Here is a 12,688-nt window from a genome sequence, read left to right as displayed (position 1 = left end):
GACTTGTCCATGACGTTTACTAAAAATACCCATGATTGAATCTTGGGAGGTGGCAGGGAGAGTAGCCTACAGCACCAGCTGCGGGGTTGTGGGTGGGAGCCCCAAGGCCAGCTGCTCCTGAGGCCTCCTGGCACTGCTGCCAGGAGCTGTCGAGCTGTGGCAGCTCCCACCACCACCAGGACTGGTGATCCCCAGGGCAAGGTGCCCGGGACTGCCAGAGGCTGGCTGCAGGGCTGCCTGAGTGGCTGGCTGCAGAGCCGCTCCAGCAGCGGCCAGTGTGGAATCAGTGACTTCTGCAACCTCGGTGACAAACACAGAGCCCTACTACTGATTAACATGTAAAGGTTGCATTGAGCCTTTCCAGTGACCTTAAATAGCTCTTCTGTAGAAAGCCTGATTAACACTGATGGTCCCTATGAGTGGCTGTAATATACATTAAGTTGTGTTCTGGCTTTGGCAACTGACATCTAAAGCATTTCTGGAAAGAGCAAATGATGTTTTCTTTTACTTGTTCTAGCCTTGTCCCACTGCTTGCCATATTTTTTCCTGGCTCCCAACTGATGCTTGTACTATAAAAGCAGCAAAGAATCCTGTGGCACCTTATAGACTAACTGACGTTTTGGAGCATGAGCTTTCGTGGGTGAATACCCACTTCATCAGATGTGGGTACATGTACATGCATCTGACGAAGTGGGTATTCACCCACGAAAGCTCATGCTCCAAAATGTCGGTTAGTCTATAAGGTGCCACAGGATTCTTTGCTGCTTTTACAGATCCAGACTAACACGGCTACCCCTCTGATGCTTGTACTATATGAATACATAGTCCTAAATGAGAGTTCTCTAGTCCTCTACCCTCATTGAACTGATATTATAAGCAGTTATCTGGAGAAGGCCCATGGGTCTTGCAGATAAATGCTACTTTAGGAACATAATCAATGAAAGATTTCTGTGTAACATGATTAATAGGATCTCCTCCTTGGTTCATGGGAAGGAAACAGATGTAGATGTTGGGGCCAGCCAAGTGAATGTAAACAAATGTGAAGCTGCATCACTGATTAAGCAGCTCACTTAATAGCCAATTTGTCCATAAAACTATAGTGCAATGCTGAGGTGGTGAACAATGTATTCAGGCTTCAGTGCAGGCAAAAACCAAGCTGAAATGTAAGTCACGTGGAAAAACCGTGAGGTATGTTTTATTTCCAAGCTTTAATAATGGAAGCAAAAAAAGGCAGCCAAGGGGGTAGTGGCTACTGCTTGGCCCTGTTGGGATGAAATGTAATTCTGGAGACGTCAGTTATAGTATTTCAAATGGGAAAAAGAACACAGTATTTGTACAAGTTTGCTTATCTTTTTAAAGCTGTACAAAGATCAGCATAATTAGAGATAACTTGGTAAAACAAAATTCTTTGTCTCACTTAATTTTTCTGTATGTTAAAGAATACTAAGGGGAGATTAAGCTAACACCAGACTTTTAAACATCAGGTTTGCTATGTTGCCAGTACAAAGTTTTCAATAGAAACTGGGCAAAAACAAAGTACAAGTACAATCTTCAACACTAATAAAACACAGTATCAGGAGAGCAACGTGAATGTGTTGGATACATTCCAGAAAAATCCTGCTAATGGGCTTACAATGTTGTGAAGCATGACTACTTAATGACATTTAGATGTAAATTGTGTGGTCAAGAGTCAGTGATTGACTGCACAGATTAGAATGGTGTGTTATACAAGCTGAATTGTCCTCCAATTATACCTGAAAAACAGCCAGTATCAACTTCAGATAGGGTGACCAGATAGCAAGTGTGAAAAATCAGGACAGGGTGTGGAGGGTAATAGAAGCCTATATAAGAAAAAGATCCAAAAATTGGGACAGCCCCTGTAAAATCAGGACATCTGGTGACCCTAACCTCACAGTCTATTCCTAAATGCAGCTCATACTAGACTTTGCAGCAGTTTTGAGGCCTGGATTCTGGATCATGTCAGTAATCAATCCAGCTGAAGCCCCTCCTGTCAATATAGTCCCATCCTGCAGACCTTGTTCATGAGTTGCCCCGCTGACATCACATGAGTAAAGGTGCAAGACTGGATCTTTGTGGCTTGGGCCATTCACTCTACGCACGTTAATACAGGGTCTCATCCTAACCAAAATCTCAGTTCATGTTCTGGGAAATTAAATAATGAAATTAAATCTGTTCAGCGCTGTCATTCACATTCTTGGAATCTGTGGCCCCCAAGTCTCACAAGCTAAAGTCACTATTTGGTCTACACAGAGGGCAGGTCTACTCTATGGGGTTAAGTCGACCTAAATTACACAACTCAGCTATGTAAATAAAGTAGCTGGAGTCAACATAGCTTAGGTCGACTTATTGTGGGATCTACACCGCGCTTGGTTGACGGGAGAAACTCTCCCATCAACTTACCTTTGGCTTCTAATTCCAGTGCAGTACCGGAGTTGACGGGAGAGCGATCTGTGGTCGATTTAGCGGGTTTTCATTAGACATGCTAAATTGACCCCCGGTGGATGATCGCCACAGCTTAGATCCATGGTAAGTGTAGACATACCCTAATACCAGAATAGTTCCATCAGTGGTGAATTACAGCTATGAAGTTGGCTAGTGTAGGCAGCATTTGCAACACCAGCAGTGTTCTTGGGGAAGGAAAAACAGCTTTTCATTCACTCACATGTCACCTATCTGTACTTAGCATGTACCATAGTTTTTTTTAGTTTCTTCTAGTTGACTAGGATGATTTCCCCCCAAATTAACTACATTGATCCAATTCATTTCAAGAGCCAAGCAGTAGTGACAGTAATGCAAAGGACAGTGCATCCCTAGCTCTGTACAGCACACTAGTAAGAGTGAAAAATTATTCATTCATGTTGTTTCAACTACTACTCCATGTCAACAATAGGAAATTTACAAAAATTAAACATTTATATTTTCCACTAGCCCTTTGAGGCAGAAAAAAGTGCTGAGTTAACTAGACTTTCCATTTTTAATCTTTACAAATATTCAACAGTTACGGTCTTGTCTAAATAAGGTGCTGGTTCCCAAACTTGCACAACAGTGAAATGTAATTGAACAACACTGCTTCAGTTATACCAGCAGTTTGAATTACAGCCCTTCTGGGTGATAAGTATATGGGAAAATACACTGATATTTCCTAAGTTCTGTTTTAAGAAAACTGATTGTATTTTTATAAAAAGACACCACCATCTGGTGCAGATTTGTTTTTTGTATGGCTAATTCTACATTAACTTCACACAAATAGATTCAGTGCACTCATTGCCAGCAATGGGATTGCACAATCTCACTCCTAACATGAAAAGATCAACATTCTGACAATGAAGTGATGTCATAGTTTGTTCAGAAATTAAAAACAAAAACAAACCTTTTGGCACATTTGCCACATTCCCATTATCTTGAGTTACAGAGAACACTTTTAGATCCGATGCCACATTCCAGGGTAACTCCACCAACGCCAACCAGAAGTCAATGGAGTTATTTCAGTATGAGAGCAGGATCTGGCCCAGTCTGTTTAGTTAAACCACCACATTGGGTTATATGCTGCCTCAGTGCTGCATACAGAACTCCTATTTACGTCACCATGCAGATGTAAGGAAGGCATGAAATCTTTACGCTTCATTATTAAAACATTTTAGTGCAAAGAGTACATGTTCAAACAAGACTGTCTTGATCAGTGTCAAGATAATAATGAAGACACATAAATGAGGTCAAATTCTGCCTTCTGTTACACCTACACATCATGAGGAATACACAGATATATCCAAGGGTATAATCTGAACAGGTAATACTACTCTTTGAAAGCATTAGATTATTTTAACTAAAACAGAGACTACCATCTGTCTTATATCCCTTACAAAAGGGTTGAAAACAACACAAGATATAAGAAATACTGACATCTCTGTAATCTTCAGGACAGGCCATCATTTTATGAAGCGATACAGAAAGTAGGCAAGAAAAAGTGCAATATACATTTTAAATATAGCCCTACCCTCATTTGCCATATCACTGTTCTTTGTTGGGGTATGGAAGAAAGGAATATTGGTATATTTGTTCAAATGTTAAAAGGTCTTTAGCTATGGAACCCTGTAGGGTATAAAAGTGAAATTAGAAAAGTTACCAGAACCTTAGAAGCTACAAGAAGTAGAATTTCAAATGAGTTACATTTATTCAATTAAAAAAATGGACAGTTAGTAATGGTCACATGAACACCAGGAACCTGTATCCACATTTCCTGACGTCAGTATCAGTGGCACTAGTTTTCTACATATACAAATCTAATGCCAGTTAGAAAGTACAAAACCAAACCAAAACCCAAGACACTGTGAATTCAACACTGCTTAAAAACTCAACATTCAATCCAATTGATATATTTTAAAATAAATAGTTTTACCTTATTTAAAAAACTCAACTGCTTCCAAAGCAGTGACTTCTTTAAGACCATTCCCAAAAGTCTTTCATAAATAGTCGCTCATTTTGATTGTCTGTTAGAGCAGCACCTGTCAGTCTTGGGAGCTGGGATCTCCATATCAGGCAATACAGTATTTTGTTCATACACAGTGTTTTGTTTTCCCTCTTTATTTGTAGTTACAGTTTAGCATACCATGCTGGCCAAACCCATGCAGATGACAAAGCATGAAGCAAACAGATCCTGTAAATTACTTGTTTATTAAAGAAAAAAACAAGGAATGTAGTGTTAAAATCAGGATATTAAAAAAAAGGTCTAATGGACAACCAGATTTAATTTAAAAATCTCTCTCGAAGTTTATCTCATTTACTATGAGCCACTCAACATCAAATATATTGCATACAAAATTCTTTATCCCAATTAGTTTCAAATAGCTTTTAACTTTTTCCACTGGGGACGAGTAAAAAAAGAAGATTCGGTTCTATGCTGGTCTTTTTCTCCCGTTTAGCCAAAAATAATAATTTTCCCAGCCCTTCTCAATGAGTATCTTGTTTCAAGAATGACTTCAAAGGGAGACACGAATCTAACATGCATGTGCTGGCATTGCATGATGCCATGACATTTAAAATGCACTCAGAACTACATCTGGTTTTATCTCTAAGAATGGGGACTGCAACAGTCTACTAAAGGCCACATCTGTAAACCCTCTGCACATATTTTAATGCAAATTATAATCCCAAGGGCCGTTTAGAATTACTGAACAGGCCAATAACCCTCCTGATCATTTCTGTCTCACAGGCAATTGTGCAACTTTAAAAGAAATCTCTACAAGAAGCTAGTATTTATGCAGATTTAGCCTTTCCCAAGGCCATATTAAAACAAAATCAACCAATTTTAGATGCCTTTTTAATCTCACATTTAGAGCCTCAAAGGATCACCACATTTAGAAACATTTTCCAGAAATGCCTCTTTTTGACAGTTTTCTACATTCGGATTCCGTTGGGTCACTTTTGAACCGTTCCATTGCCTAAAATAATTAACTGTTTTCCAAATAGTTCTTTTCAGTAAAGTGCTTATCATTATTCCAAAACCCGTTTTTTAAACTGCGCTACTTGAGTCTGGCGAGGGTTTCTCCTTTTCCCATGAAAAATTGCCAGCATGGGCAATGAGAACTAAGGACCCTATTCAGCACAGTATGTCAGCATTCACTTAAATTGGACTAACTTATATGCTTCAAGTTAGGCATACTGCTGAACGGGGGCCTATCTGTTGTAAGGATATTGGAACATTAACTTTGATGTTGGTTGGCAGCAGGCATAATGCCTACAAAGATGGTGATACACTGGAGCCACAGCACCAGGAGGTAAACGTTTAAATAAAATGGAAGGCATATGGAGAGTTCTTACTATAATCTTTTCATATTTATATACAAATATAACATATATTAAATATAATATAAAAATAGCTATATTTCTTTTCCCTCTGAAATTCTGAGGCTTTTCTTTGAGTTCTCACCCAACTCAGGCAAACTTACTAATTTTCTCATCAAAACTCTTATTAAGAAAATACAGCATGATATTTTACTTAACTGTATGTCACCAAGGCATTTATCCATAATACAATATTTTCTCCTTCTTAGCCAACTTCCTCACTCCTGTCAGAGTCATTCTGTAACATTAAACATCATAGCATTCGCTGCTGTGATATCTATTGGGATGTCACAAACAACAGGTCTGCCACACAAGCGAATAAGCTGGGCAGAAGCAGCAGGCTGATTAGAAGAGAGAAAGACTGGGGCCCAATTTTCTTCCCACAGAAGTCAATGGAGTTTTGCAACTGACTTTAATAGGAGCAGAAGTGAGCAACTTGTTTGAACACAAATCCTTTAATAGTCAGTGAAGGAGAAGCAGAGCATCTACACCAATTAGAGTCAGTGAAATACTGTGTGCTTTTTCTGTTCTTTTTTTAAACATTTGCCGGAATTGTGGCAGAAGCTTTTCAAATGTATGTAATCATTTTCCAGTCTCTTAGAATTCCCCTTCTCTTTATCAGCTAGCAGGTAAAGTGTAGCTTCATTTTTGGATGACTTTCCCCTCTGAGCTTATGGAAGGCTTCTTGATCAAAAGGCAGATTTTTTCCTCTTAGTCCTCTTCCAATATCTATGTTTATATAAAAACCTCCCACACCTAAGTTAGGCTGCCTTTTTATTGTCTGACCTACAAGAGCACACCACAATATTTTTCTGGTTGATAGAAGGGGTTTGAATGAAGCTTATATATAAAACTCTCTCAGCTGTCTGCTGGTTATGCTCTGCATTTACTGTAGCTGCAACTGCTACAGCTTATTGGCTGGTTTTACCACCACACTATATTTCTAAGAGTAATATTAAAGCTCTCCCAGTTTTCTTCTTTAGTGCTATTTTATTATTGTAGTTAGGTTAAAACCTTTATCTAACAGGTCTATTTCCCACTAATAGTCTTTATGGAATGGACCTCTGGTCAATGCAGCTTAAATTTTGGATACAGGCGGAATGGTATGGCAGGATTAGCAAGGCAATTTGGAAAAATTAAAGTCAATGGAGTTTTGCTTTTCTAAAACTTAAAAAAAATATATGTTTCTGACAATTCTACTGGTTCAGGGAATGACAGAAATGCCTTTAAAGAGCACAGAGATGGAAAATTTCCTGGATTTGTTTAATTTGTATCTGTTCCTACCCCTTGTTGCAAGAGACTTCCTGGAGCAGTTCTCTTTGGTTCTTTACTTCTTATGCCCTCTTCCCTTTACCACTGTGATTCTCCCAGGATCCACTGTTGACCTGTTGCTTTATGGCTTGGAGGTAAGGGGCTAATCTAATGAGGAGATGACAGTGGAAAGGTCAAGGCTCATTTTAGGAAGAAGCCTCAAAAGGTAACTGCATCTAGTGTTCACTAACTTAGCACTACCTTTCCGTCAGCGCTGGTCACCCAATAATACAATCAAACTGTTCCTAACATTTAATATTCCATCACAATTTGGTTACATTCATACAGCTCCTCCCTAATACTCTAACTTAATTCAGCTTCTTGACTAAAAACTTTTCCTCCTCAGTGTTAATTTTAATTAATTTTCTTTTTTAACTACCAAGTCTATCTTGGTATTAGCTCATTTTGCTCTGCAGATGTGATTTGTATGAAGTAGTACCATAGAAATCTACTGAACATTTAAAAATAGGAAATCATTCCTGTTGGAACTTTTTATTATCTTTATAAAGTGAGGTTGCCTTCTGAAGTCTTAGTTTAGTGGTATCCCTTTTAAGTCAATACTCAGAGTGTTAAACATGCAGTCTTAATCCCCTCTTTATTTTTTCATTAAATTCCAATCAATAAAGTAAAATTGGATCTGAGCTGACTAAGAAGTGATTAATTCCCCCCTCCCCCCAAAAATGACTAATCTCTGTTTTGGAGCGCTACTCCTTACTCTCTGAACACTTTACAGGTATATCATTAGATACATGTAAATATTAGATACCTGTTTCCATTTTAGTGTTTGAGGGGGGAAGCACTCCTTTAAAAAATGCTCATGATCTCAACTCAGACGATTGTTAAAATATTTGTTATATGAACACAAGCAAGATATAGCTCTGAAGTAGAAACACACTTTGTTGAGATTGTACTAAGACTTCAAAATTGTGAAATTGTAACAGATTCAAGACAACATAATTCAAGATGTTAAATGTTATCACCTGAATTAAAATCAAGGCACTATGGGTTTCTTCTTTTTTTGTTTTAAAATGACCCTGAATCAGTTCTGACTAAAGAAAGATCTAATTTTTAAAGGAGAATAAAAAGATTCCAACATATTTTAAAAAGTTACAATTCTCACCACAGAGAAGGTGGTTAAAAAGTGCCTAAAATGTTATTAAGTGTAAATATATTGTTGTGCAAATTACTCCTATAACTGACACATTCTTGAAAATTACTTTCATGTAGTTTTTTTAAAACCTTTTACATAAATATTTCCAACTATGATCTCAAAAGATAGCTTTGGGGAGTAAAATTCCAAACCATTCACAAAAAAGCAGTGCAAATTCCTATTTTTCAATCAAAAAACAATGAATAATTGTGAAATGGATGATATTTCTGAAATCTGAATGTCTTGAATCCTGATGCATGACCACCAGTTCAAACAGTTTTCATCAATAATTTAACTCCAAAAAATCCACTAACCAGCACACTATACCTCACTGAACAAACTGTGACATCGCAGACAAAGCACAAACAAGAGACTTGTGCCCACATTAAGGGTGAAAATTATGATGCATCATGTTGTAAACAAAAGGGTAGAACAGAGGAAAATATTAGTTGGAGCATGGTGTGAGAATTTAGGGAAACATTCAAACCTACAAACAACAAGATTACATTTTCATGCATCATATAAAATATTTTTGCTCTCTCTCCTTTTATCCAGACATATACACATTATTTTACAACATCTGTACAATACAGAATCTGATTCCACACAACATTTTGAAAATATTTACTTGTCCCATAATCATCTGAAAAAAAAATTAAATGTCTTTTGGACTGTATTTGTAGAATTATTGTGAGCAACTGTGTGTCCATGGTCACATTTGACAAACTTACAGGACTGCTAAAGATACCAACATTTTTAGTACCCTTTTCAGTTCATTGAGGTTTGAGCCTTGATCTGGACAAGTTACTACGTGGTAGCACATCCTTCAGAACACAGAAATTGGGACAACTAAAAGACTGTAAAAGTTGGCCAGGTCCCTGTTATCTTTTTGCTGTTTGTATCTAAGGTACCTCCACAACATTTTGTAGTAGTTTCTTCTGCAAACAGATTCCCAGAAGTTAGACGTGACCTCAATACTGTACTTTATAAAGCCTTTGGACTTCTACCTCTACTATCATCAGTGCAACTGTTTATGGAGCAGCTCCTCCCTGCTGTTTGCTTCTAGAAGAAGTGAATCCCTGTCCTACTGTGGCTGAACTTTGGAAGGATCAATCATGTTGTCAGTTCTATGTCGTGAGAGTTGCTGCTGCTGTTGAGATTGATGCTGCTGGTGGTGTGATTGAGTAAAAGTGCTTTGTTGTAGTGGGAAAGCAGCAGAGAGAATAAGCTGAGTTGATTGATTTCCATGAAGTAGCCTGGATGTCTAAGAAGAAATAAATAAAAGAGGATTATTGCCCCCGCTATGAAAATGCAGGTCTGGTTACATTTTAAAACTCCCACATGAGACCACGACTACTTTCACTTACGATTGCACAAAGTGAAGATTCATTCAGAATAAAATAGCCGACTACAGAGTATTAATATTTTCAGCATCTGACTAACTGTAAAGCAACCTATTGGATCTCTGTTTTTGATGTCAGTGGCTAGGAGAACTATGGCAATAGTTAGAGGCACAGACACACAGCACTTGTAATTAAAGGCTTCATAAGAGCACATACCCCTAATGATGTGAATATAGTTAAGGCTGAGCAGCCAATTTTAACTTTGACATTTCAAGAATCTAACTTGCAATTTTAACATTCTTTTAACAGAATGCCCACACATATATACAAAAACTAGTTAGGGATGCTGTAAGGGATTATCTTCCTTTAAAAGGCGGCAAAATTTCAGGTCCAAATAGGTTGACTGTGTCTCTAATTCAGTGGTTCCCAAAGTTTTTGTTGTAGCAGATTGTCCCTCTAATGCACTGGCAACTGACATGTCTCCTTTGCCCCCTTCCCTAGGCCTTCCTGTGAGACACATTCAAGTACACTAGTTCAGCAAGGTCACTGCTGCCTCTCCTTCTTCTAGTCCAGTCTACCTCCTCTTTCCCCCCTCTTCCGTCTTTTTTTGACTTCTCTTATTTTTAGTACGTATTTTCTTTTTTGCTCTTTTGTTATTCTCAGTCTGTTCCTCCTTCCCTACACCCTCTGTTTTCTTTCTGATCCATTCTCTTCTCTCCCCCATGGTGGCTTCTTCTCTCCTTATTCATGAGAAGGCTATTGCTGCTCAGGCATCCACTGGTATCTCCCTGAGGTCCAGGCAGCATGTGCTCCTGCAGCTACACAGAAGCAGAGAAAAGACACTTAGGCTGGCACGCTGCCTCCTAAGTCAGCTCACACCTTGTTGCACTGTGGGCTACCATGGTAACTGGAGGGAAAGTGTGAGGTTTACAAAGAGATGCCTGCCCCTTTACTTAGAATCATGCAAGCATGTCTGTGGTGAGATGAGGTGGACCCAGTGTGACAATTTTTCCTGTCCCCATTGTTTCTCTCCATGTCCCACTACTAGTGTCCTCTAATGCCCATTGGCTGGGAAACAGACTTATTTAAGTGCAGTTCTTATTTGTGAACTTGACAATAAAGACTGCAAGAGATTTTAAATAAGGTCTATGAAAGAACCTCCTCCCATGCATATGGCTTGTCTGAGATTAACAAGGTTGCTTATTTAAATAACATTCTCAGTCATCAAACTTGCAGTATATGCTGAACCTGTTTACGTCACTATCTGTGCAATCTGACAGATTTCTAAACAGTGCTGCATTACCTGTAAGAACTGCTGCGGGTGCTGCGCCAGCTGAGATGGAGCCGACTGCTGAACTGTACTGAGCTGCTGTTGCTGCTCTTGCTGACTCTGTTGCTGCTGCTGCGTTATTGATAACGTCTGTGGCTGCTGCTGCTGTGCAGCAAAAGTGGGGTAGGCGGTCACCACCTGTCCCATAAACATAGTGCTCGGTACCATCACCGCTCCACATGCTACAGGGGCAGTGACTAATTTTGTGACAAGCTGCTGACCTTGAGAAAATCTGTTAAAGGAAAAAGACATCAGAAGGTCCTATCAGCTTAGTTTGGGGGGGAAAAATCTGCTTCAGATACACTGAATGAACTTTCCTATATCAATCTGATTAGGTAAGTGCCAGTTTATCACTGACAGGGTCATTCAAGACAAACCAATTTTTCCTTTGCTTACTACAAACTAACCAAATTCAAGTGCAACAGGCTACATGTTGCCCTCAAAGGCCCATCCCTCCACCAGTGCCTCAACACCATGAGTTTTAATGGAATTACAGGAGTATCTCTTTGCAGGTTTGGTCCTCAGACTACAGCACATGCACAAACCTACACTAAGTAAAACGGCATGAAATTGTTGGTTTAACTTTTGTCTCCTTTTCCATAAGACCTGGTGACTACAAAAGCACAGAAAGTTCTAGCAAAATCATCTCAATGAATATTGCTCCTTTATATTTACCTGATCTGTCTGTCCTGGGTGAAAGTAGTTACTGGAGCACTCTGGTTGTTGTTTTGTGGTAAACTAGATGGAATCTGGACAACATTTCCTGTTGCTGGCTGGGAGATCACCATTGTGTTATATAAGGGGGCTGAAAGTGTATTCTGTGACTGATTAGTAAGAGAAGTCTGTTGACTGTGCCCACTAAGTATATTTTGCTGAGTATGCTAAGAAAGAAAAATATGTAATAAATTAATTGAATACAGCTGTAAAAATGTAAAAATAAACACCTCTTTCAAACACAGAGAAGGCACAGCTTGCTTTGTGGGCATAAATAAAAATGCTATACACTAATAGTTAATTATTGCTAATACTGAATGTTCTTATATATGATTTATACTCTCAAAACACTGTACAGAATAATTAATCCAGTCCTCCAACATCTTTGTGAGTTATGTAAATATATATTATCCCAGTTTTTACAGATGAGAAAACAAAGGTTAAATTATTTGTCCCAGGCCATGCAGTGAGTAAGTGTTAGTACCAGGATTAGGATCTAGGAGTTTCTCACTCCCAGTCCCATGCTCCTCTTCCAAAACTCTTATAACATTAGGAGAACTGCACAAGAAGGTGGAATGATGGGCCAGGCAGGACTGCAGGTGCAAGCATGCTCAGTCCCTGGAAGTGTTGGGGTTAGGAATGAGAAGGCCACATGAAAAGGAAGAATGATTAGCTAAAGCCTGCTTTTGAGACTGGGCCCTTCCAAAAGAACTACTTGTTATTCACTGCTCATCATTTACACTTGATAATTCTTCTATCAAGAGAAGACTACAAAATCTAAGCCTTTTCCTGAAAGAGAAAACAAAATGTATTTCAACCCTAAACATTTAGGGCATGAACCTGTGTTTCTTGCACATTCAAATTTACATTGACTTCAATGGAAATTCTCTATATAGAATCAGTGCAGGATCAGGCAGGCCCATAATGGGTTTCAATTTTGGTTCTGTGCGATTATACTACCTAGCATAGGTACTTATG

The 12,688-nt window shown here is 38.7% G+C and overlaps 1 protein-coding gene across 8 annotated transcripts in view; it reads right to left on the bottom strand.

The window, feature by feature from the left end:
* Positions 1-5,826: 5,826 nt before the first annotated feature.
* The window catches only part of CLOCK (clock circadian regulator), a 134,205-nt gene continuing 127,343 nt past the window's right edge, over positions 5,827-12,688 (bottom strand). For all 8 annotated transcript variants that reach the window (XM_050947525.1, XM_050947526.1, XM_050947524.1 and 5 more), the window contains 3 exons: positions 11,672-11,877; positions 10,970-11,228; positions 5,827-9,587 (listed from right to left, as the gene is read on the bottom strand). In XM_050947525.1, the coding sequence (XP_050803482.1) occupies positions 9,408-9,587; positions 10,970-11,228; positions 11,672-11,877 (645 nt within the window). In that variant the 3' untranslated portion in view covers positions 5,827-9,407. The remainder of the gene's footprint in view (positions 9,588-10,969; positions 11,229-11,671; positions 11,878-12,688) is intronic.

Source organism: Gopherus flavomarginatus, chromosome 3 (assembly GCF_025201925.1).
Source record: "Gopherus flavomarginatus isolate rGopFla2 chromosome 3, rGopFla2.mat.asm, whole genome shotgun sequence".
Taxonomy (NCBI): domain Eukaryota; kingdom Metazoa; phylum Chordata; order Testudines; family Testudinidae; genus Gopherus; species Gopherus flavomarginatus.
Note: the sequence above shows the minus strand (reverse complement) of the source record. Positions and strands in the feature narration are given on the sequence as shown.